General features: G+C 38.2%; 1 protein-coding gene across 1 annotated transcript; it reads right to left on the reverse strand.

Annotated features, from left to right (window-relative positions):
* Positions 1–27,888, reverse strand: SCCRO3 (defective in cullin neddylation 1 domain containing SCCRO3). The gene is made up of 3 exons (XM_071664720.1): positions 27,699–27,888; positions 20,922–21,077; positions 1–5,880 (listed from the first exon to the last, which is right to left on the reverse strand). Exons 2-3 carry the CDS (start codon positions 21,034–21,036, stop codon positions 5,060–5,062), a joined length of 936 nt encoding a protein of 311 aa, XP_071520821.1. The 5' UTR covers positions 21,037–21,077; positions 27,699–27,888; the 3' UTR covers positions 1–5,059.

Raw genomic sequence — 27,888 nt, forward strand, 5'->3', positions numbered from 1 at the left:
TGAAATTACCCAGTTCAATTTGGATAGGAATTTACCTGTATTTACATTTAAGGAAAAGTGAACATGATACGAATCCAGATTTTCCTACCTGACTGTGGTGGGCAGTGGCTACTTATTTCATGCTTCAACTTGTAGACCCTTTCAACACCTTTACACAAACATAACTGCAGAAGTCATATTGGATTTTGCTGGGGATATAAAGCATGGCAGGAAAGGATATAAAAAAAAAAAGATTTCTTAAAGCCAATTCCCTCCCTGGTCTGGTGCAACTACTCTCAGTGCAAAATAGTCTAAAAGCATTAGACTTATCATATTATAATTTAACTGGCAAGACATGCGGTAAGCGCAACATGCTAGCCCTGCCAGTTTGGCAAAATCTTCTCGTAGGTACATATAGGTAGGAATTGCATTTGCACTTTGGCTATCAAGACTATTGACTTATGAGCCATTTGACTTAAATATCTACTGATATCCTTGGTGAAGGAGGCTACTATCACAGCCACAGGAAAACATAAACCTGAAGTGAGATCCATAACATTCTCCTCAGACTACTGCTGAACAAACTGACAGATACACAACTTGGTCTTAGATACGTAACACAGTGGATATATACTTCTTGCAACTTCAACAAATCAAGCCATTTGAAAACAACAGGCAACTGAACTTATGAGGAGATGTTTCCCCTCACCATTCATTTGTTACATGATACAACCAATATGAGAAATGGGTCATAAGTGAGAGTTGGTGAGTAGAGCATCATGTAGTGGTACTGCCATCTTGTTTCACTTTAATGAGCTACTCTTGAGATTTATCTACATTCTTTACAACTAGCTTACAACCTATAACCTGCCATTTTGGAACAGTCTGGAAGTCAATTTGTTTCACATTCTAGATATTTACCTGATCGGTGGTCATATTACATGAATACAAAATTCACCAAAGCTAAAATCCTCAACACTTGCATAATATCAAGAGCTAGGAGAGAGATAGAGAGAGAATGAAATACAGATGTCTAAGAAAGATTACTGTAATAATAAATACATGTTTTCTGGAACAATAATAGCCTTGAAACAATAGCTTCCATTTACAAAACAGCAGGACAACAGTCACTTAATATTAGATACCAGAGTCAAATTACAGCCTGCAGCTAATGCATTGATTACATCTGTAAAAATATGGTGAGAAAAAAAGATCATGATTTTTCTGGAAGTATGATCTGACCAATGCATCTCTCTCTAGTGAGTGTGACAACAAAATATTTCCTTATTCTGCAGCAATCCAAATCCTGGGATCCAACTTCAACAAATAACCATAGAAATTAAGAAAATCATAGATATTCATAAATTCTAAATGTTTTAACATTTCTTATTAACATCATGGTCATTCCTAATCCAGAAATGGAATATCAACTCTGCTAATCTATGCATTATTACAACATAACACATTTTACAGTAGCATAAGAAAAATCATGCTTTTGATATCCCATTTCAGTGTAGGCGACACAATAAAATTGTCTATATGTGGTTCTAAGACTAATCCAATTCATTTTTCTCTGAGTAATTTGATTTATACTACTACTTTCAGTCAGATCTCAGGTATCTGGGTTTAGTGCCACAATCTTTAAATCTTAAACCCTTCATAATGAATGAAGGCTTATCTTAGCTGAATGATTTACCTTGCTTTATGATTTAAACTGAAAGAACTAACCATTTCTAAGTACACTTCATTTTGTGAGCACACTAAGGCCTTTTAACATTATTCACCTAGTGTAACATCTACCATTACCTCAGCTAACATGGCATAGCTTACCTGTTATCCTGTAGCCTCTCTTGGTGGTTAATTTGGACTTTCTGTAGTTCATCACTCAAAGCTTTTAACATCAAACATGTAAAGATCATCTCTGTTTGGGGTGTAGAAATACATCCTTCACTTCAAAACTTTCAAAACGAAATAAAATTTCTCTCTAAACATATTAAGCAGGTACAGACATCCCATATATGTGGCAAGTTTCAATACAAAAATATTCCAAGTATCATAATCACTAAACATAACAGGAACAAGTGGTCTCTGATAAAGACCATAATGATGATCAAAAACTGCCTATAATTATGAACAGAGCTATAAATGAGATTCAATGGTGGTAACAACAGCCACTATGGTTATTGCAAATTCTCTATAATTTTCAGTAAATTTCTGATCGTCAGAGAGTACATTATTTCTATAAATGTACAGTGCCATTCACATCCAAGAATCTATATCTTCCATCAATGCAAATATTTACCAAACACACATAACTAGATACACTGAAACACATATTGTAAGCAAATTCATTCACAATGAGATATGATTAACAAACCAATTCCAAAAAACATTCAAGATAAACAACCTATGTATGTAAAACATTCATGACTTGGAGAAGGAAAAAAACTGCATGCTGCAAAATACTAACGTATTAATAAAAATCAAGGGAATTTTTATTTATGAATAACAGGGACCAATATTAAAAGAGACAAGAAAAAAAATTAATTGTACACTCTTATCACATGAAAAAAGAGCCAAACATTCATCATACAGCTTTATATAAAATAGGAAGTAAAGGTTGGTCAGAGAAATGGAATTCCCTATGGGAAAAATATTAGGTCATGTGTTGCATGTAAATGATGAAGGGTAGTATGCTCACAAGTTTATCAACAGAGGAAAAATGAATAAATGGAACACACAGCATGAACAGTGTGAATGAAAACATGACGAGTGATTGTAGCAAGGAGAATGAGAGACTACAAGTCAGATATAAGGATAATCAAATCAAAGTTACATGGGATTCCAAAGAGATTTAGTGAGTGACTTGTACTAAATGGGGGAAAATCACAACTATGGGTGCTTGGAAACACCAAAGCAGATGACCATGACAATGTGACATCCATAGCTGAGAAGTGAACTCATTACTGAACTTTACCACAAGGGAACTGTATTGACTTGCATGGCCATGTGGAACAGATCTCCCTGCCAGGCATTAAATATACTTCCTTTTGGCCAATACACTCAGCTTCTTGGTAACCAATTCATTTGTGCAACTAAGCATTCATTTATAGAACAACAAGTATAAGATAATGACAGGTCACTTCATAAATCCAGGTGATTCATCTGATGCAGGAAGGATTATGAGTAAATCAAGAGCATATAACATCCAGTCCTCCACTACAATCATAACATTATCAGTTGCCTCTACCATTACTGTGAATGTGTATAATCAAATCTAGATCCTTTAATCACTTGATACAGTCCAAGTGCAATACGTTTATTCTCGTAATGTACAAGCTAATAAAGAAGACTTGTAACTCCTCCATCATCAGTTCACAGTACATTAACTAATTCAGTTACTGGTAAAGCAATAAAGTAAGCATGAATTTCTTTAGAAGGAATGCAAAATAACTTTAAATTCTTGAATATCTTCTTTCAGGTTAGGAGGAATGCAAAATGTTTTAAAATCTCGAGTACCTCCTTTCAGGTGCTAATTCCTAGCTTTTCATCAAAACCATTTTCATTATAAAGCAATTTACATGCCTCTATTAGGATTGGGTTGTGCTTAGTGTTGACAGTAATATTATGACTCCTAATAATGTACCTTCATATATTCATCAACAGTAAAATACGCAATGATACAGTTGTTGCCTTGCACAAAAAAAAAAAAATTACAAATACTTGAGAAAAAGTCTACACTTCCCTCGGGATACATATAGTATATTCCAATTCTACACATAAAACTCTAAATGATAATATCTGGGATGAATGGAATAAGGCATTGGGGAGACTGAAGAGTAAGATGACAGACAGCATTGGAAAAGCAGAAAAAGAAAGCAGACTATAGTAAAAGGAATTTGCACAAGCAATCCTGCTGTATCATGAGAAAAGGCTTTTGTATACATAAGGATGTTGATAAATTGAAATAAATCTGTTTCATATATACTGCTCAAAAGAATAAAGAAAACTTAAGAACTGACATTCCATTGGAATTACTGTACTTGTGCAGCACCTACATAAGTTACCTAAAGTAACAATGCACTGTAACTATCTGAGATTCATAACTTAAGTGCACTGCTACTTCTTACATTCAAATTTCTACAAAATATAATTAAGTACAAATTACACTTGCATAATATCCAATGAAAGAATATCAGACTATACTCCAAAGTCATTTAACAGATTTTTCAAAATTACTCTTCCCTGATTTTAAGAGCATGGAAACATTTAGAGACTTTTAATGCAAATTTGTTATCCTATATTCTATTAAATTCTAAAGTTAAAAAAGCATCCTTGGAAGAAAAACATACTCTAAACTTTCAGTGTCGCGTTGTATCCTATTAAGCAGGATTTCCATGACCTTCTTCAGTCAGCTAATATAACTGAACTCCAGATCAATACAGCTCTCTCTTCTCTCAGCAATACCTGCTCTATTAAGCAATGAAATAAGCAGATAAAATATATATATATTCTCTTCTAGTACATTTCCACCTGTAAATCATAAACAGTATGGTTTCAAAAATTTCAATAAATAACAAAAATTACAAGAAATATTCAAAAATTTATATAGAAAAATACAATTATATACATAAATTACACAAAAAAAGCCTAACTCACAGCAAGAATTGTTCATTCTTCATGCAAAATGCAAGAAAAAACAACATCCATGCTTATCAGTACACTCGACCAGAAACAGATCAACAAACTCAAAATATACAACATTGGTGGATCCTGTAATTCTCTTTATGACCCATTTTTTGTAATCAATCTGCCAATACCAGCAAACACTTGTGAAACAGTCAGATTCAATATTTTCCCATATAAAACAAATGCATTACTTCCAACATGGCATAAAGGAACCAATACAAGTCATACTTAACCACTATGGTCATGGCAGCACTGGAGCAAGACTTCCTAAACTATCAAAAATGAGCACTTTTTATAAAGAAAGAAGACTATCATTCCACTCATACCGTCAATAAAATATCACTTAAACATGCTCACAAATGAACTATTCTTTCCTAAAATTTGCGTGACATTATTCACTCTCTTCTTTATGATCCTTAGTTATATTCTGGTTCAACTGATCATTCTCATATTCCACAAAGTCATCAAAAAGACTTGGCCAAGCTTCTGTGTCGTCATAAGAGCTTAGATCATCCCCCACAGCTTCTGTAAAATTTAGGAACATATTCCAAGTGTCTCTGGGAATACCCCGAATATTTGGATGCCTTTCAAGGAACGTCAACCATCTCTTCAAAATAGAGGGTTCGCGCTGTGAAAAAACAAGTTTCCATAGCAGCACTGCCATGTCGGACGGTAGGATTCGTTGGCCGGCGTCAGCATCCAGGCCAAACTTGAAAGTGAATCTATATAAGTCTTTGAATTTCTCTGGATCCTGGACCTCCAGCAGCATATCTGGAAATCTGGATTGTATACCCTTAATAGAATCCACTCTTAGGGCTTTACATCCACTAACAAATTCTCCTCTACTAAACCTACACATTGTCTCAGCCCCAAATTTCCATGCTAGAACTAAAACCTTAAACTCTTCTGGCTTTACATCTAAATCCATACAAAGGCATTCAATGCCTTCGGAGAGGATAAAATCACAACTGCTGTCCTTGTATTGATCAAACAAAAGAGAAATTTTTGCTTCAGAATAGTCTTTAGATGATAATCTTCTGACTTCATTGCTGGCAGACTTGGCAAGTGGTGGGATCCTTGAGTAAAATGAACGTTTTTCCGGGGCACTAATGATTACAGAATTTTTTCCACTGCCATTACTCTGTGTATCAGGTGGCGGCACAGGAGAACGTCCCTCCACTCCACTGAGACTGCTGCCACTCTCACTCACTTCTGTTAAAGATATAATATTACAGTATGTAAATTGTCATTTTTTTTATCATCATACTTAATCGCTGTTTCCTGCATCAACAAGGTAGTGCCAAGAAAAAGACGAAGAATGGCCAATCCACTCATATACACATATATATATATATACATAAATGCCCATACATGCACATATACATACATGTACATATATACACATGTACATATTCATACTTGCTTGCCTTCATCCATTCCTGTCGCTACCCCAACACACGGGAAATAGCATCGGAAAAACATGCAGAACCTTTCCATAAACATTCTGGTTTCCGTCCATTATATGCTTAAGAGTTTAAGACTTAACCGAAAACATCTGCTGAAGAATTCTGCATGTTGTTTTGACTAAAACATACATGAAACTGGTGCAACTTGCACCTAAAAAAAGAGATAAGAATGACAGTTCTTTTAACAAGTATATGCAAGGAGGAAGACAGAATAAACAAGCATGCCTAACTACATGGAAGCAGTTAGATACAGTCAAGATAAATGTTTAGAGAAAGAGTTAAAGGATCTAGAATTAGTAGTTGGATACAAGGTTGTGAGATATAAGACTGAAATTGGATTTGCATGGTGGTCTGATGAGATTAGAAATATTGTCGTAGATTGCTCGAAACGAATGTGCCTTTGGAAGTTTAGGAGAGGAGGGCAAAGAATATAAGATGGGTAAGTGGAATGTTAAAAGGCTGATAGTGAAAAACAAAGAAAGAGTAGATGAAGATTTTTGAAGAAAGTTGAGTGAAAAATTTGAGGAAAATAAGAAATTGTACTGGAAGGAGGTGAAAAAGGAAAGAGGTGGATGTATATAAGTGGAAATGTAGAAGTAAGGAGTATGGCAGGGGAGCTGCTGAATCAAAATGAGGAAGTAAATGGAAGATAGAAAAAGTATTTTGAAGAAATGATTAATAGTGGAAACGGTGAGGCAGTTGTTGTTATATGCATGTATATGGAGGATGGAAAGAAAATACAAAGCAATAATGAGGATGAAGGTAAGAAAGGAACCAGGAAAGAATGGGATTACAACTGAACAATGAAGTATGAAGGAGACAGTGTAACAAAGTGGGATGCATTTGATACATAATTTAGCATGGAAGCAGAAGGCTCTGCCTGAGGATTGAGTGAAAGCTATTATTGTTCATTTTTTCAAAAGAAAATTTGCTTAGGATGTATGAAGCAATCATAGGAGTATGAATCTGTTAAGTATACCTGGAAAACTATGCAAGTGTTGATTGCCTGAGTGATGAAACTGACTGAATGCAGTTTAAGTGAAGAGCAAAGGGGTTTCTGGAAAGGTAGAGGATGTGTGGACTGGATTTTTGTAGTAAGAATGATTGTGAAAAAATATCTAGCTGAAGAGAAGTTGTATGCAGGTTTCATGAATCTGCAGAGTCAAGTGGAATGCTTTATGGGATGTGTTAAGGACATATGTGGTAGGGGGGAAAACTGGTGAATGGTGGGAAAGCTTTCTATAGAGGAGCAACTGCACGTAAAAGGGTGGATAGAAAGTGGAGCGAAATTTTTAGTATACATCTGGGTGAGAGGCTGGGCTATGTGATATCATGGTGACTTTTTAACATATATGTAGATGGAGTGATAAAAGAAATGAAAGCAACACTAAGAGAAAGGGGTGTAGAGATGGAGTGTGGTGGTAGATATGGTGGCGAGTGAAAAGCCGGTTTATAGATGATGCAGTGTTGTTTACTGAGTGTGAGGAGTTGCAGAAGGTTAGAAGTGTGTGTTTTATGATAAGTGTAAGCACAGGTGGCTGAAATTAAATACAAACAAAAGTAGAGTAATGGTTTTTGAACAGAAACAAGATAGAAAGTACAGATTTTGCAAAACCCTGTAGAGTGAGAGAAGAAAGTGTAGTAAACTGTGTATATATCTGTGGGTAGAAAGACTGGAAGAGGTGACAGAATTTAAGTAAGTGGAAGCTATCTTGGATAAGTTTGGTGATATGGAAGGATAGATAAGGGAGAGAGCAGTACAGAGGAGAAGAGTCACTGGGTCCCTTAATAGAATTATGTAGGGTAGAGGTGAGGTGTAAGTATGGATATGAAGAAGGAATTAAGGGACAGTATAGTCCTCCTAACCTTGACATATGCTGCCAAAACTAGGACACAGGATGAGTTAAAGAGATAAAATATTCAGGCAGTGGAAATGAGGTATCTGAGAACAGTATGCTGTATGATCATGTGGAATAAAGAAGGTAATGAGTATGCATGAGAAATTTAGTATCGCACAGAATGCACAGGGAATGAAGAAGTGGTAGAGTCAGTGAAATGCAATACCTTGAAGTGGTTTGGGCATGCAGAAAGAATGCAAGATGAGGAGTTAACAAGGAGAATGTATGATAGTACAATTAAAGGGGTTGGTGTGAGCAGAAGACCAACTGTGACAAAGGGAAATACAGAAGAGTACTGGAAAGAAAGAAATGGAGGAAGAATATGTGAAATGGTGAATGTGAGAGAGGCATGTAAGGAAAGGGATAAATGGACACTTTTTTCATGGCCAGGTGTCAGACATATGGATAGACAGATAAAGAGATAAAAGATAAAAGCAATATTTGTTAAAATGGAGGTAGAGTGAGAATATGCATCAGGCTATTACTGGTATAGCAGTGAAAATGTGGCCAAGAAGGAAGTATCTAACCATTAAACTTCAGTGACCAAGAAGGAAGTATTTAACCATCAACTCCACAAGTCATAAGATGACAACTTATGCTACAGGCTCCAGGAATCATCATAAGAATGATAATTTTTGCAGGCTTTGTTTAAATCCCCCACAAGTATTTTAACATCTATATGGTAGCTAAATGTAACCTTGGTTATTACAGGTGTTTTTTTCATAGACCATCACTCTGTGAAAGCCATTCTCAAGTGCAAAACCACATGTGAATATTTATACATATCTATTCATTTCATTATACTTAGTCGCTGTCTCCAGCGTTAACGAGGTAGTGCAAGGAAACAGACGAAAGAATGGCCCAACCCACCCACATACACATATATACATAAAAGCCCACACACACACACATATATACATATCTATACATTTCAACATATACATACAGACATATACATATCTACACATGTACATACTCATACTTGCCACCTTCATCCATTCCCGTCACCACCCCACCACACATAAAATGGCACCCCCTTCCCCCGCGTGCATGCGAGGTAGCGCTAGGAAAAGACAACATTGGCCACATTCATTCACACTCAGTCTCTAACTGTCATGTGTAATGCACCAAAACCACAGCTCCCTTTCCACATCCAGGCCTCACAAAACTTTCCATGGTTCACCCCAGACGCTTCACATGCCCTGCTTCAATCCACTGACTGCATGTCGACCCCGATATACCACATCGTTCCAATTGACTCTATTCCTTGCATGCCTTTCACCCTCCTGTATGTTCAGGCCCCGATCGCTCAAAATCTTTTTCACTCCATCCTTCCACCTCCAATTTGGTCTCCCACTTCTCATTCCCTCCACCTCTAACACATATATCCTCTTTGTCAATCTTTCCTCACTCATTCTTTCCATATGATCAAACCATTTCAATACACCCTCTTCTGCTCTCTCAACCACACTCTTTCTATTACCACACATCTCTCTTACCCTTTAATTACTCGATCAAACCACCTCACACCACATATTGTCCTTCAAACCACCTCACACCACATATTGTCCTTAAACATTTCATTTCCAACATATCCACCCTCCTCCGCACAACCCTATCTATAATCCATACCTCGCAACAATATAACATTGTTGGAACCACTATTCCTTCAAACATACCCATTTTTGCTCTCTGAGATAACGTTCTCGCCTTCCACACATTCTCCAATGCTCCCAGAACCTTTGCCCCCTCCCCCACTTCTGCTTCCATGGTTCCATCCACTGCTAAATCTACTCCCAGATATCTAAAACACTTCACTTCCTCCAGTTTTTCTCCATGAAAACTTACCTCCCAGTTGTCTTGTCCCTCAACCCTACTGAACCTAATAACCTTGCTCTTATTCACATTTACTCTCAGCTTTCTTCTTTCACACACTTTACCAAACTCAGTCACCAGCTTCTGCAGTTTCTCACTTGAATCAGCCACCAGTACTGTATCATCAGCAAACAACAACTGACTCACTTTCCAAGCCCTCTCATCCGCAACAGACTGCATACTTGCCCCTCTTTCCAAAACTCTTGCATTCACCTCCCTAACAACCCCATCCATAAACAAATTAAACAACCATGGAGACATCACGCACCCCTGCTGCAAAACATTCACTGGGAATCAACCACTTTCTTCTCTTCCTACTCGTATACATGCCTTACATCCTTGATAAAAACTTTTCACTACTTCTAGCAACTTACCTCCCACACCATATACTCTTAATACCTTCTACTGGGCATCTCTATCAACTCTTATCATATGCCTTCTCCAGATCCATAAATGCTACATACAAATCCATCTGTTCTTCTAAGTATTTCTCACATAAATCCTTCAAAGCAAATACCTGATCCACACATCCTCTACCTCTTCTGAAACCACACTACTCTTCCCCAATCTGATGCTCTGTACATGCCTTCACCCTCTCAATCAATACCCTCCCATATCTGCATGTATAAATCTAACAGACAAGACTCCTAATGCCTGGGACTATTTAGAGTACGTTCATTAAAATGCTGTCTTCTTTTTTTTCTTGGAGGGAAACAAAAAATCATCATGAGGCTCAAAAATCTTGCCAAAAAAAATAAAACATCAATAGGTCTCTTCTTTTCTTCGAGGTACATGATCAGCAATGGGAAGAGTATATGCCAATCAGCATTCAACCAATCAGTACCTTTACCCATCAGCACTCTCCTGTCTGCCATATAGGCAACCCCTGAAGAACAACAGTTTACAGCATGGTGTTTTGCAATAACAACATCCAAGACTTAAGGTAGAAATTCGTAGGGCACCAAGTTTTCCCAATAAAAACAGATTTTAAGAAAATTTTTACTTTTGTAATACTCTTTTCAGTCAATAAGGAAACTTTTAAGTATACTGATAGATTTTTTTCAGTTATAATGCATTTCATAATGATATCAAAGTAAAATAACATTTGATTCTTGTTGTACTCCAGCCACTGACGGTCACCTTGTGAAGAATTCCAAGTTTTCATATTCCAAAGCTGCCATAAGTGAGATCTACGTAACTTGAAAACATTAAAATGTGTAAAATAATCACTAAATACATCAATAAACATAAATATAGCATACTGAAATATATAAACTTACTTTGGGAGGCTTTGAGATACCATTCACTCCTTCCTTATCCTACACCTTTACCACTTACCTCAGTACCTCATCACCAGTAGGAATCATTAAATATCATCTGATTAACCAATGAAATGGCAATAATTCCTGAATCAAGAGTAACTTACATCAAGTTTGAGTGCAAGAGATTTGGGTATGGACTATGCATGAGAATTAATTGGGGGAAATTTTAGGTCTGGTGCGTAACCCCCCTACAACAACGGTTTCAATTACTTGTACAAAAACATTCAGCTATAGTAAGAGATCACTAGGAATGTAGACCCATTGTTTTTTTCCCCATACTTCTATGTCCACTAGAGACCCATAATATCTGATAAATGGCAAGCAAGTGTTGGTGCTGATAATGTGGGAAAGAATTAAGGAAAAAAGTTCTAACATGAAAATTCAGGTTATAAGGCATAATGAAGTTATCAATCATATGATAACATATTCTATGCAGCATGGTGGGTTTATTTATTGTATAGCTCCATTTTTTCAGCCTACAAGATATCCATCTGGTAATGTGGGAAAGAATTTAAGGAAAAGCAACAATCAAGAAGTTAACAATGTAAGTTATAAGGCCAAAAGATAGTTGTTAATACACACCAGACTTTTTCTTAGCTGTGGTCTCAGCTAATGAAAAAAATGATATAGTATAGCCCTGAACCAATCAGCAACTCAAGCTGCCAGCTTTGGTCACTTTGCTGTCTGCCACATTTACCCTATCATGTTAGGTTCATTTCTTCATTTCCATACTTCTGAGTGCAAAAGAGACTCAAAATGTCTGGAAAGTGGCTTGCAGGTGTTAGTGTTGGTACTGGGGGTAAGACTTAATAAAAAGAAAGAGTTTGGAAGTGAAAATTCAGGTTTATAAGACAAGATGAAGTTAGTACTCACACTGTATTGTGTTTTCAGCAGCATGGTGGGATTATTTAAAGTATATCTGCCTATTTTTCAGTGTGCAAGAGATCCATAATATCTGGAAAATGATATGCTGGTGTTAGTGTTGGTAATGTAGGCAAGCATTTACGAAAAGGCAACATTCTAGATGTAAAAACTGCAGGTTATTCAGCTTGCAAATAGTGATTAAGGCATGCAACCATCTCATCTTTTTGTAAGAGTTATGCACTCAGCAGTGTATGTCTAGGCTTATGAAGTTTGGTTACACCTCAAAAATTAATAATCACAGTAAATGTGTAAGTGTAGCTAGTGGCTGGATGTACACACTCCGTTCACTTTAGATGCATGGCAGGGCTCACTCCTTGTATACAAAGTGTTAAGTTAGCATGCAGGTAACCAACTCGCGAGGAAAGATGATCAACCTGTTTTGAAATGCAAACCAGAATGCAGCACTTAAAAACTGCCTGAACTGAGTACTAACAGAGGAGCAGTCAAGTTCTAGGTGTATCCCCAGATAAGACTGATATCTGACATGAGACCTGAACTGTAAGACAGTAAATTATAACCAATTTCCTCATTAGTACCGTAGTGTACTACTGGTAGGTTAGTCGGGACATGGTATAGAAGGAAAGTACATTTTTTTGCTGCATTCCCTAACAATCTCTTGGGGATACAGGAAGATCTTGTCATATGAACTTACTGAAGACAAGAACTAATCACTGCACCATAATGTTAATGTGCTGATAGCTTCCAAATCATCGGCATCTTGGGAAAAAGATGTTAAATGCCCAAGGCTACTTTAGTTGGGAAAGTTATGACCAAAAGCTCACAGCCACAACAGACTTTCCAGTTAAAAGCATGTCTTATCTACTTAACCTTTTCTTTTTCTCTAATCCCCTTGCATTGACTCTGGAATCAAGATATCTTGCCTCCACATGATCCTCGAGATTAGCTAAGAGCTCTAAGTACAAAACACTACAAGCCACCTCATGAGGAGCAGCTGACATTAAGAACCACACCACAGGAGGGGTAGACAAACTCTCATGGCTGAGCTGGGATCAAAATGCTTACTAGTGTCTAAAAATGATACATGGGCCTAAACTGCTTCATGCTTTGGTTCCTGTCGTGTGTTCACAAGAAACCACAGGGAAAAAGAGGTGATCTCAACCTGCACATCAAGAACACCAAACAGGTACAGAGGTCACAACCATAGGTGCCCCCCAAAAGACCATCTATCTATCTACATCTCTGATGTCTGTTCTGATTGAAACTCACTCAAAGAAGTGGCTATGGCAACAGAGTCTCCATAAATAAAGAACTCCAGTGCCACTTCTTAGCCATTAGAGCCTCACCCTCAACAGGCCACTGGCAGAGGGAAAGTCTAGTGCAGTGTATGCATAGGCTCCTATCTAATGTCCCTAACAACTACTATCTAATGCTCCTAACCACTCCTTCTACTTAATGTTTCTACCTAATAATCCTGCTTAAATGTTCCTACCAACTACTTCTATCTATTGCTCCTACCATTTTGCCAAAAGGCAGGGCTAGCGCATAGTGCTCACCACAGGAAAATATAGTTACGAAGAATGAGCTGCTTGAGTTAAGTGTTGTAAAGTGTTCCATATGGCAAGGAGAAATTGTATGTTTGGGGACACAATGCTAGTAGTCTGTATGTTAATGAAACAGAAAGAAAAGACAGCTACCTGGGTTATAAGAGTGCAACTTGACAACTACAAAAGTGCTGGCTCACTAACCACATCACTAACCCTCCTGATACCTAAGTGGGTAGTACCGGTAATATACATCCCTACTAACTGACTGCCTACCAACTACTACCTTCTCTATAGACCCATTATTAACCTTTTCACTTTGTAAAGCAACTGTACTTGCCAAAAAATTAATCATCTTTATCTTCATATACCAACTCTGCTCTAAAGCCATCAAAAGACTTTTCTCCTGTTCTGAAGTAGGTAATGACCCTCTCTATCCATGAAGCAATGAGCACATATTGCCTATGCACCATTTTCAAAACAGGGCAATCTAATATGGGGGATCAGGATTTGACTCACAGACCCGTCAACTTACATAAGCACATGTGGTCCAACAATACAAAACGTCCTTCCAGAGTGGTGGGATTACATTCCCAATGATTTGTTGTTAGGATGGAATGTTGCTGTATGAATAACAAAACCCAAGTTATAAAGGGGTTACATTCCACAACAAAAAAAATTCCCCAATCTAATTCTCATGTATGGACTGTACAGGGAGTCCCTACCTTATGAACGGGTTTCATTCCTAGACCCCATTCATAAGCTGAAATGTTCATGTCAGAAAATACACAGAACTGCTGCATTGAAAACTTGCTGAAAATCAGGATATATACCTATATCTGCCTGTAATAAATCATCTTCTCAATATCATTAGCACTATCATCACACTTAGCCTTCAAGTAATAGCAGACTTTTATCATCCTAAGCCAGTAAAAGGCTGACTGACATATGATGCTGGTGCTTTTCCTTCAGCCACATAGTCAAAAGTTTCTCCATCTCAGCAATAACACTGCTCCTCTTTTAAGAAATCATGCATATCCCCTTGCATGCTCAAGAGTTTTCCATCACAAAACATTTTAAGGCCTAACAAACGCCTGATCTACAATGGAGTTTCACTCTTCTCAGACCACTTTATTATGTTTAACTCTGCCTCCAGTGGCAGGCTTCAAAGCTTTCAAAGTGCACCAGCATCAACTGAATCTCTTTTGTGCTTCTTGGACATAACAAGCAATACCAGAGGGTGCAATATTAAAAAGATAAGCTAGTCAGCAAAGGGAAATGACAGGCCCACAGATGAGGAACATGCAGTGTTCCTATGGGGGAAGCAGTGGTCCTTGGTAGGGTGCAAAGGTATCTATGAAGACCAACACATGACTAAACATGTACCGTAATGCTGAGTAATGTGGTCAGTGAAGTGGTTACAGTGGTGCTGACAAAACATTGCCTACATTCACCATTGAAAGTTTACTAATATTTCTTTAATGTTACTGACATTGTGTATTTGATTTACTAAGAGAAATGTTCTTCAGGTAAACAACAGGACCATAGTCAGGGAGGAAGTAGTGTTTCTTTGGGGAAATCAGTGTTCCTTGGCAGGTAATAAAGGTGGCATGCTCCATAAGTAATGTGGTGAGTTAACTGTTATGGTAGTGCTGACAAAACACAGCCTACATTTATCTTCGTAAGCTTACAAATAATTCTACCATAATTTTACAGAAACACAGCCTATTTGATTTATTAATGGAGGAATCTACTTCAGGAAAACAACATGCTCCTAGCCCTGTAAGCAGTCTTCCTTTTGAGAGAGGCAGTGTTCCATGGTGGGAAGTGAAAGGTTGAGCCCCACTCTACAGACAGCAAATTCAATCAAAGTGGAACTGTGTTTAGCTTCTGCACAACACCTGAATTATCTTTTTGCTCTCATAAAAGTCAAACTGAGATGAACTGACACCATGAAAATGTCTCATAAAAATTTAGAGGTTTTGGTCTATAACTTGGCACCAGTGGGACCACCAACAGATAATGTAAAATATTGTTTACCAGCCATGCTCACACATGCAGATGAAGATTTTATTGCATTTTCACCATCATACAGGTAAGATGTGAGCAGTTTCATTTGTATTGGTAATTTCATCTATAAGTGTATAGGGCAGTGAGTTTTGCTAAATGACTCTCACCACCCCCATGACGAATCCTGGATATAGGCCCATAGCATACTATACATAAACATTTCAAAAGGTTCAATTTGTTTACACTGTAAATCATCCATTCTTGCTGTGTCTGAGTTCTACTGTATGATTTATAGATGCCTCTATCAGTCATTTAACATTAATGGGCCTCTGAAAAATTAATGTTGACTGTTATATGAGATGTCATAAATAAGAAATATTTTGGCCAAAAATCATGGGTTGATGTTTACTTGAGATATACAGTAGTTCTATAGTTCATAAATACAGGTGATTATTCAAAAGTTGAGTGGATATATCATCAAAAAAATTCTGAGCTTGTCTGAAAGTATGGTTATTCTTATGTCAGACATTTGCAAGTCATGTAATCCCTGAACCTGAAACAGATAATCATCAATATACCATACCATACACTATCATGATGTAAGTTAGACTCTCTAATCCCTCAATTATTGTCATTTCACTGATAAATTAGATAATATTTAATGATTCTTACTGAGAACACTGGTGATGAGGGATTGAGGTAGGTGGTGGTGGAGTGAAAGGTTTGTCAAGCCTTCCAAAGTAAGTTACCTATTTCAGTGTATTTATGTCTGTTGCATTTGGCCATTATATTACTAATCTTAATGTTTTCAAGTTGGGTATATCTCACTTTTATGGCAAATTAAGAATGTGAAAATGTGGCATTCCTTATTAAGTGACCATCTGTATCTGGAATGCAATAAGAATATAAAGTTATTCTGCTTTGATACCAAAAATTAAGATTTTTTTTTTTTTTTTTTTTTTGCTTTGTCTCTGTCTCCCGCGTTTGCGAGGTAGCGCAAGGAAACAGACGAAAGAAATGGCTCAACCCACCCCCATACACATGTATATACATACGTCCACACACGCAAATATACATACCTACACAGCCCTCCATGGTTTACCCCAGACGCTTCACATGCCTTGATTCAATCCACTGACAGCACGTCAACCCCGGTATACCACATCGCTCCAATTCACTCTATTCCTTGCCCTCCTTTCACCCTCCTGCATGTTCAGGCCCCGATCACACAAAATCTTTTTCACTCCATCTTTCCACCTCCAATTTGGTCTCCCTCTTCTCCTCGTTCCCTCCACCTCCGACACATATATCCTCTTGGTCAATCTTTCCTCACTCATTCTCTTCATGTGACCAAACCATTTCAAAACACCCTCTTCTGCTCTCTCAACCACGCTCTTTTTATTTCCACACATCTCTCTTACCCTTACATTACTTACTCGATCAAACCACCTCACACCACACATTGTCCTCAAACATCTCATTTCCAGCACATCCATCCTCCTGCGCACAACTCTATCCATAGTCCACGCCTCGCAACCATACAACATTGTTGGAACCACTATTCCTTCAAACATACCCATTTTTGCTTTCCGAGATAATGTTCTCGACTTCCACACATTCTTCAAGGCTCCCAGAATTTTCGCCCCCTCCCCCACCCTATGATCCACTTCCGCTTCCATGGTTCCATCCGCTGCCAGATCCACTCCCAGATATCTAAAACACTTCACTTCCTCCAGTTTTTCTCCATTCAAGCTCACCTCCCAATTGACTTGACCCTCAACCCTACTGTACCTAATAACCTTGCTCTTATTCACATTTACTCTTAACTTTCTTCTTTCACACACTTTACCAAACTCAGTCACCAGCTTCTGCAGTTTCTCACATGAATCAGCCACCAGCGCTGTATCATCAGCGAACAACAACTGACTCACTTCCCAAGCTCTCTCATCCCCAACAGACTTCATACTTGCGCCTCTTTCCAAAACTCTTGCATTCACCTCCCTAACAACCCCATCCATAAACAAATTAAACAACCATGGAGACATCACACACCCCTGCCGCAAACCTACATTCACTGAGAACCAATCACTTTCCTCTCTTCCTACACGTACACATGCCTTACATCCTCGATAAAAACTTTTCACTGCTTCTAACAACTTGCCTCCCACACCATATATTCTTAATACCTTCCACAGAGCATCTCTATCAACTCTATCATTTTTTTTTTTTTTTTTTAACTTTCTAAAATGGGAAATAAAAATTAAGATATTCTAACTAAAAATCTTACAGCTGAGGTAAATATTTCATTATCAATTGAAACAAATATTAAAAAAGTATAAATTTTCTTCATTTTTGTTGCTTTTTGTCATTCTATGTATTTCTACCCTAATTCTCAAATGTCATCATTGCAAAACATCACTCTGTGAACCAACATTTTGAGGCAGTAGCATGTTATTGTGGTTTTACATATTACAAAGAAAGTAATACTATATAACATTTCACTGCAACAGCTGTGAAAAGCAAGGATAAATTTTTAAAAATTCACAATATGACTCCTGAGTACATTCATATAGATATAGAAAAATATTTATCTAAACCAAACGAATATAACATGTACAGTAACATGATCAAAGATATTCTAAATCTACTGCAACACACTCTGGTTGTATATTTGCTAAGGGGTATTACTCTACATGGGACCCATCCTCACACAAAACACACTACATACACAATCATATGTAAATCATTTTTGTAACACACTAAATAACAAATACAAAACAAAAGAAAACAAAAGAAAAAAGATATTGACCATAGAAAGGAAAAAGCTAGTCTGGTAGCAGCATGTCCTAACAGCTGGTGATGCTAGAGACTTGTGTGCCCGGCAATGGTCAATGATTTACATGAGTTTACATGAGAAAGACAGACAACAGGAGGCCTGATTAGCTCATGACTGGGTTGCCTGGAAAAAAATGTAATGCTGCTCAGTACTATTTTAAGCTATAATCAACTCCCCGCTGCTGCACATAAGCCTTCTAGTGTCCCCATTACCGCTGTCGTTTATATGTTTATTTCTGGCGTTTTTCTCAAAGTATACATGAATTTATAAAATATTTGTCTAAACAACTTTTGAAGGTATCTATAGTTTTAGCATTCACTACGTCTGGTGGTAACTTATTCCAACTTTTGCCCAACTTTCATTCCATTTGTCCTAGTAACCGTATTTTCTTGTATTTCAAAAAGATGCTCATGGTTTACTTTATCGAACTTGTTTAGAATCTTGAACAATTGGATTAAGTTGCTAGGAAGTCTACATTTTTTATGGGAGAAGAGATCCAATCGTTCTAGTCTCTCTTCATATGCCAGATTTCTAAAGGATGGGATTAATCTTGTCATGCTCTTTGTACTTGCTCTAATTTTCCCTCTTCTTTATAGTTTGTGGACCAACACTGGACTGCATATTCAAGGTGTGGTCTTACTAGAGAGTTAGAAAGTGTGAGAATCGTTTCTTATGTCTCATAATTATAATTTATGTCCCTGGCTATGAAACCTAACATATGGTTACCTTTTTTTACTTGCAGTTGACACTGTTTAGCGTATTTCAAATCATGGCTAATGACAATTCCAAGGTCCTTTTCTTTATTTACTTTCATTTGAGAGTTTCCAAATACTTTGCATTCATAACTTATATTCTTGTCTCCAAAGTGCATAACTTTACACTTATCTACATTATACTTCATTTGCCATCTGTCTGAACATTTTGCTAGTAAGTTAAGATCTCTCTAAATCATTTCGCAGTCCACCTGTTTACAGCTCTATCTCCTAGTTTCGTGTCGTCAGCAAATTTGGAGATCTTAGGTATAAGACCGAGTTCAAGGTCATTAATGTATATTACAAAAAGAATTGGGCATAGGACCGACACCTGTGGCACACCACTTGTTATGTCTTGCCAATCTGTGGCTTCACTGCCTAATACTATATGCTGTTTTCTTCCAGTAAGCCAGTCTCTGATCCATGTACAGAGTTCTTCACCAAATACTGTGTGCTTTGAGTTTATTAAAAGTCTCTTGTGAGGCACTTTATCGAAAGCCTTTTGGAAGTCTAAATATACTACATCAGACTTTTTGTCCCAATTCTGATAAACAACATTTAAAAATTCCTGGTAATTCATCTGGCACGATCTTCTATAGTAGAAACCATGTTGGTTGTCAGATATAATTTTGTGTTCTTCTAAAAACATGACAAATTTATCTTGTGTTATTTTTTCCATCATTTTACCTAACACTGACGTAAGACTAAATGGGTGGTAGTTCAAGGCACACTTTATTGATTGGACAAGGACAAGCCTAAAACTACCACTAAGATGATAAAGCAGTCAGCGAAGGGTGAGCAAAAGCCAGTGCTCCCTAACTGGAAATACTGGAGGTTGAAAGGAGCTGACCCACATATTCCTCGTGAATATATGTCGCGCTTAAAGGGCAGGACACAGAGGAGAAAGAGAAAAATAAGTAACCTATACACTGTCTTCATATAATCCCCTTCTAACCCTCTCCTGCACCACAGATAATACATATTATGTATCATATTTCATCCTACTAGAAACAAATCATGTTCTTGTCTACCCTACTTCTGTATCATGTGTCATTATCCTTAAATTACATAACTGCAACACTCACATATGCTGATGTAAACATTCCTCTATTCTCTCACCACTGCCAATTATACCTATAACCCCAAACTCACCTATCACCCTCTCCTCCACTCTGTCCCTCACTAATTCAGTCAATTCATCCATAGCATAGTTTTCCCTTGGGTCTACATCTTCTAATTCTCTTTCAGTGTTTCTCCAGAAGGTATCCTTTACATACAAATTTAATCTCTAACACATGAACTTCAAAACTAATAACCTTACACAGACAAATTTGCACTCAAATATCTTTTCAAATAATTCATCCTTCATAAACAATAGCAAATCTCATACATAATCATCTGCATCATCTTGCAGGCTTGCCTTACTTTATATAAAGTCCTTGCTCCATTTCACTAAGAGGTCCCAATACCTCTTAACCTTGTCTCACAAAAACCTTTCAAATCTTCCTCACCAAAGGTGTCTACAGTTTCCACTCAAACTCATCATTTCTTCCTCTTAAATTCCTCTCAACCAGATCTATACTGGTATGCTCAAAAATTCTGTTTGTTGAATCAAGAAGCCTTTGGAAAAATCAAACCACTAAATACAATTGCATGAAGCCCTATTACCTCTGGCCTGTTCATACTCGTGCCGGGGAGGAGGGTGTTGTAATGAAGGATGGTGTGGTAGATTGTGCTGGTGGGCGGGTGGAGGGACCTTAAGACAGGACAGGCACTTCCCCATTGGTCCCGCTGCCCGCCACACCTGACCCCCCGGGCCGGCACCTGCAAAGTGAAGGAAATAGATAAACAAATAACCACTGTAGTACACGATGAGGATAAAACAGACCTTGGACCTCTTGTCAAGGAAATAAATAAATAAAAATAACCACTGTGGTAGACAATGAGAATATAACAGACCTAGGACCTTTTGTCTAGGCTTATCTGGATGTGATATCAACAATAAAAATTACCATACAACTTATCTATGTTTTCAGCACTGTTAACAACTACACAACAGTAGCTTTCCCTCAACCCAGCATAAATGAGAATCATTAATGCTCACTGTCTGCAAATACACCACCAGCTCAACTCCTGCCCTCACTGCCCACTGTCACTGTTTAAAAGCCTTTTTTCAAGTGTTAGTGGTCAAAAGGAAGCTTAGAAGGAAGTTGTTTACCAAGCCTACCCTTCTAAGCTCATAAAAGTATCTCTCTGGCCCTAAAAGCCACTTCTGAACCTAAGATTGGGTGGATGATCCAGGAGCTTCAAAGAGAAAACAAATATTTGATTTACAAAAGTGTAGAAGTAACTCACTTATCTCCATTGGAATGTTAAGTACAGTCAAACATATTGACCCTTGCCCAAGATGAGTCTCTTCATACTTATACTCATCTTAATATTAAGGACAGAAATCTTCTAAGCAAAACATGATATAATGAGCTCAAGAACTAGGTGAGTATATTTCTAAGGAAGATTGTCTAAAGGGAATCATTTACCCATTCACTGTTTATGAGGCATATGTGCAACACTCAGTTTTCCATCCCTAGTGTAAGCATCAGTAATGTACAAGATTCCAGCCTCTCCACTTTTTTTTTGTTGTTGACAATTTAGGGCACCAAACTTTTATTCACTTTCCTAACTGTAGGCACAGCAATTAATATACCGAACATTATTATGTCAACAGAATGTCACAGTTTTTCACAAAGGACCATAGAGTGATGAGGTGCTTCCAGAAAAGTAAAAAAATTGAAGATTATTCTAAATAAAGATGACTCAAAGGATGATAACTTATCTAATACAAAACTGAAGGTAGTGACTGTGAATCCATGCCTACTTGTTCCCTTCATCAATCAAAAGTGAAGATTTCGGTGATCTGGAAGAAAATAGTTTTCAGATTCCTATGCTACCTACAACTTCACATTTTCACAAATATTTTGGACTCTCCAGATCTGCCTCCCAGTAATAGTGGAATTAAGAAAAAAGGATAAAGGAAAAGCATCAAGTATTTACAAAATCATTCTTGAACAAAAGAATACAAAAAATGGAATCTGTGACAGTGTCAAAAGATGTTTATGTTCAGGAATTCAGTGAATTATTCTGAGACACAGCTGATCTTGCTTGTCTTGTCCTGACCTATCAGTGGCCAGTTTGGCCTCATATTTTCACATGCTTACACATGTTATGGAGAACTGAGGTGTATTTTCATGAGACAAGTAGTTTCTTGTGTCAAACTCTAAGGTAGTGACATTAGATATCTCTTCATTTTCTCTTCCCATCTTCACCATCTTGCCTTCCCATTCCCCCATTGTTCTACTTTACCCATTCTCCCTAACTTCCTATTTCCTCTTCCTTCTCCCAATACCCCTCCTTCTAGGAATAAGGAATGGCATCCTTATTCCTAAAGCTGATGCGTTATCTCTTCTTGTTAAACCTTCAGTGACCATCAAAAATAAACTTTCATGTGTATATTTTCATATAAATGTGGTACACTGTAATATAATCTTCCCCTTTCCCATTCCCCCTCCAGTGCTCTTCCATTTTTCCTCCCCAATTATTCATTTTCTGTTCCTTATCCCGAAACTATTCTTACATCTTCCCTCCCTCCCCACCCAACCATGTTTCCCCTTTCTCACCACCAACATCCCTTCCCTACTTCCCTTAGTCTCAAATCCCATAACCCTTACCTTCCTTCCCTCATTTTCCTTATTCTACACTCCTAAACACCCATCCTTCAATATCCATCTCTCACATCCCTCTCCATCTTCCACATCCCCACCCTCCTTCCCTTAATCTCTACCTCTAACAAACATTACCATCATTCTCCATTTCCCACAACCCATACTCTCTCCCCTTAATCTCCACCTCCCACACCTTCAACCCTACCTATCCACCATCCACACCTCCTACCATACCTGTCCACCTCTCACACTTCATACCATTCCACCTCCCACACCTCCTACCCTACCAATCCACCTCCCACACCTCCTACCCTACCAATCCACCTCCCACATCCTTTACCCATATTCCCTTTCTCTCCACCTTACACACACCCTACCTTCATTCTCCACCTCCTACATCCCTTACTTCCTGTATCCCTTGCTCCCCTTCCCTATCTTTCCACCTCTCACACCCCCCCTACCCTCACTCTCCACCTTCCATGTCCTTTGCCCTCCTTCTCTAACCCTCCGCCTGACACTCCCCTTATCCTCCTTCTTTCACTCCCCACCTTTCACACTCCTTACCCTCCTTCCTTCACTCTCCACCTCCCACATCCCCTACCCTCCTCCATCACTCTCCCTCTTCAACACCCTCAATCTCCTTACCTCACTCCACTTCCGTACACCCCGTGTCCTCACTCTCCACCCCTCAAGACCTGCACCCTCACTCTCCACCTCCCACACCCCTTAACCTAACTCTCCACCTTCCAGATCCACTCCTCTCACTCTCTCCCTTCCACACCTTGAACCCTCTTTCCCTCACACTCCACCTCTCACATCCTGTACCCTCCTTCTCTCACTCTCCACCTCTCACTCCTCTACCTTCACTCTCTACTTCCCATATCTCTTTCTCTCCACCTCTCACATCCCTACCGTCCTTCCCTCACTCTCCACCTCCAACGCCCCATACCCTCCTTCCACCTGCATTGGAAAATCTTATAACTGATATTTCTGAATTTTGGCAAGATATCAAAAACAGAGATTTCCTTGAAAAATACACAATTTCTGGATATACTTTATCTTACAGGAATAGGGGAAATAAAGTTGGTGGTGGTGTCTTAGTAAATAAACTCAGCTTAACCATGTCCTGAAAAGTATCTGTTGACAGTAAAGTTCATCTTTGTAGAAAATGAAAAAAGAATCGTAAGAAAATATCAAAGATAGGCAAAAGGCTTCACAACCAGTTAGCTGAAATCTCTAATGAGCATAATTTGATAACAGGGAAAGATTTTGACATACTGGCATCTAAAAGCAGTTTTTTTTTTTTTTTTTTTTTTTTTTTTTTTTTTTGCCGGTCTCCCGCGTTTGCGAGGTAGCGCAACGAAACAGACGAAAGAAATGGCCCAACCCACCCCCATACACATGTATATACATACGTCCACACACGCAAATATACATACCTACACAGCTTTCCATGGTTTACCCCAGACGCTTCACATGCCTTGATTCAATCCACTGACAGCACGTCAACCCCGGTATACCACATCGCTCCAATTCACTCTATTCCTTGCCCTCCTTTCACCCTCCTGCATGTTCAGGTCCCGATCACACAAAATCTTTTTCACTCCATCTTTCCACCTCCAATTTGGTCTCCCTCTTCTCCTCGTTCCCTCCACCTCCGACACATATATCCTCTTGGTCAATCTTTCCTCATTCATTCTCTCCATGTGCCCAAACCATTTCAAAACACCCTCTTCTGCTCTCTCAACCACGCTCTTTTCATTTCCACACATCTCTCTTACCCTTACGTTACTTACTCGATCAAACCACCTCACACCACACATTGTCCTCAAACATCTCATTTCCAGCACATCCATCCTCCTGCGCACCACTCTATCCATAGCCCACGCCTCGCAACCATACAACATTGTTGGAACCACTATTCCTTCAAACATACCCATTTTTGCTTTCCGAGATAATGTTCTCGACTTCCACACATTCTTCAAGGCTCCCAGAATTTTCGCCCCCTTCCCCACCCTATGATCCACTTCCGCTTCCATGGTTCCATCCGCTGCCAGATCCACTCCCAGATATCTAAAACACTTCACTTCCTCCAGTTTTTCTCCATTCAAACTCACCTCCCAATTGACTTGACCCTCAACCCTACTGTACCTAATAACCTTGCTCTTATTCACATTTACTCTTAACTTTCTTCTTTCACACACTTTACCAAACTCAGTCACCAGCTTCTGCAGTTTCTCACATGAATCAGCCACCAGCGCTGTATCATCAGCGAACAACAACTGACTCACTTCCCAAGCCCTCTCATCCCCAACAGACTTCATACTTGCGCCTCTTTCCAAAACTCTTGCATTCACCTCCCTAACAACCCCATCCATAAACAAATTAAACAACCATGGAGACATCACACACCCCTGCCGCAAACCTACATTCACTGAGAACCAATCACTTTCCTCTCTTCCTACACGTACACATGCCTTACATCCTCGATAAAAACTTTTCACTGCTTCTAACAACTTGCCTCCCACACCATATATTCTTAATACCTTCCACAGAGCATCTCTATCAACTCTATCATATATGCCTTCTCCAGATCCATAAATGCTACATACAAATCCATTTGCTTTTCTAAGTAAAAGCAGTAAATCCCTCTTTATTAGCTCCAGGTGCTGGCTCCATCTTCATATGCTTCATAGTGCCCTAATACAATTGGCTGAGAATCTTATATGCAACAGAATATATCAAATTTTGTTCAAGCTACACATGAGGACCTCATTATGAAGCTGAAGTTGAAGAAAAGTTTGGTGCATTAATGGTAGATTGCCAATTCATTGACAAATATGGTGATACTGCTGAGGATATGAATACAAGAGAAAATGTGGGCTTAATGCAAAAGTATGTGATACCCTTAAAAAAACAACAAACCCACAAAAACTTTAACTAACCTCTCAAGCAGAGGTGACTTATCTTGATTTTCAGTATTCTAGCCTAATACTAACTGGCAATGAATGTAAACTAGCAGACAACAGACTGAGCCATCAATCATACCTCTACCCAATTTTCCCACAAGCAGCCATTCTGTGATCTCCCAGCAGCTGATCATTATAATGTTGGTACACCTACATGATGAATCTTGGTTAACACAGAAGGTTTGAAAGTTTAAATAGATTCTTCTGATAATTTACAAGTATTCTCCTTAATTATGAGGTAGTAGTTGGCAGGCAACCAGCCACCAGGGAGGTATATTACCAGTACTATCCGCCTGGGTATCAGAAGAGTTAGCAATGGCTGTGTAGTGAGCCAGCACTAGGTGGTTGTCCAGTTGCACCCCTCTAACCCAGGGAGCTGTCTTTTCTTTCAGCTCCACCTGTATGTGAACTGCTGATATTTTTCCATAAACATACAATCTCTCTCCTTGTCAAACATAAATAACACTAAACAACTGTTAACTCACACAACTCATTCTTCGTTTTCTAGATTTTTCCTGTGGTGAGTGCTTTGTGCTAGCTCTGCCTTTTGGTAGAATGGTAGTAGTAATAGATAGAAACAGTAGGTAGGAACATTAGGCAGGAACATTAGGTAGAAGTTGGTAAGAACATTTGTAATTTAAACCCGTAATTCACTTTCTCAAGCTTCGCTGAACAAATAATGATAACATTATGACAATATTGATCTGTTGTTTCCTCTGGAAAGCAACTAAAATTACAGAAAAACTGATATACTACCTCCAATAATGATAGCACCACTCACAACAATTGCCATTATTACTGGGTAATTTACCATTTTAGCTTTGCATAACTATCAATTTTGGATACTAAGTATTCTGTTCTGCAGCCCTAATGTAGTGTTCATAGAATACAACAATAGTTATGGAACATGAGTTACTGTATTACATTCAATTGAACAATTTCAAATAGTGATGGTAATAAGTGTTATGTACACGGGGAAAATGTGGGGTTATGTAAAACCATGTAATACATTTGTAAAATATTAAGAAAACAAAAAAGCTACCTAACCTTTCCTAGTACCTGAAATGATAGTAAAAATATATCAACATTAAACCTATCTGCTGCTAGGATTCACAAGGCCTTTTTCAGTGTTTACTGACGTTCAGTGTCATCTAATGATGTTTGGTCATTGATGTAAATGGTATACGTTCAGTAAAATATGAAAAGTTAAGAAAAATCTTGATTCCAAGGGAGAACAGTTGAAGCTTGGGTTCTGCTCAGTTTTTACATGTATGTTGCCCACTTTAACTAATCCTATATTTACTCTGATATACTAATACCGTCTCATTGCTATTATCCATTATAACATAATGCTCCAAATCATGCTCTGCAACTGTGATCATATTCTCTAAACACTTCACTAGAAATGTAAATCAAAATAATTCAACATCCAAAGACTACATCAGTACAGTGCTACACTATACTTAATCCTATTATGTATTTGATATTGGTATAGAAGCTATTTACTGAGACATCTCTCTCCCAACCTCATTCTTAAGTTAGGTTTAAGCCTAATGAAATTAAACTTGTGGGGGGTCAAGAGAAATTCCCCAAATGTGGGCTGGGATTTCATCTGTCATTCATCATTCATTCGAAGCGACTCCTATGGGGCTTGGAAATATCAAGTTATTCTGAGTAAAGTACAAAAATAACGCCAAAATATTAGGATCAGAAGTATGGTAACTCAGAGCACTGGAGTGTTTTCCCCCGCGGGTCACCTTGCTTGCTTCCTCAGCGAGAGTCCTCAGCTGCCGCCACCCACATCACGACACATCCGTCGTCATCTCGACTCGCGACCTATCTCGGAATCATAGTCTTCTCTCCAAATTTGACATACACATATTGGATCACATCGATATATCTCCCTTCAATGCCTTTCACGTAAAACAACAGAGCTTACATACACAA

This window comes from Panulirus ornatus, chromosome 9 (assembly GCF_036320965.1).
Source record: "Panulirus ornatus isolate Po-2019 chromosome 9, ASM3632096v1, whole genome shotgun sequence".
Classification (NCBI taxonomy): Eukaryota; Metazoa; Arthropoda; class Malacostraca; order Decapoda; family Palinuridae; genus Panulirus; species Panulirus ornatus.

Bases quoted from the DNA above. Each gene is read 5' to 3' on its own strand.
- SCCRO3 (XM_071664720.1), bottom strand. From the start codon at position 21,036: ATGGGGAAGTGCCTGTCCTGTCTTAAGGTCCCTCCACCCGCCCACCAG. The intron at 5,881-20,921 runs GTAATAGGGCTT...TATCTTTAACAG, and splicing joins CGAGTATGAACAGGCCAGAG to AAGTGAGTGAGAGTGGCAGC.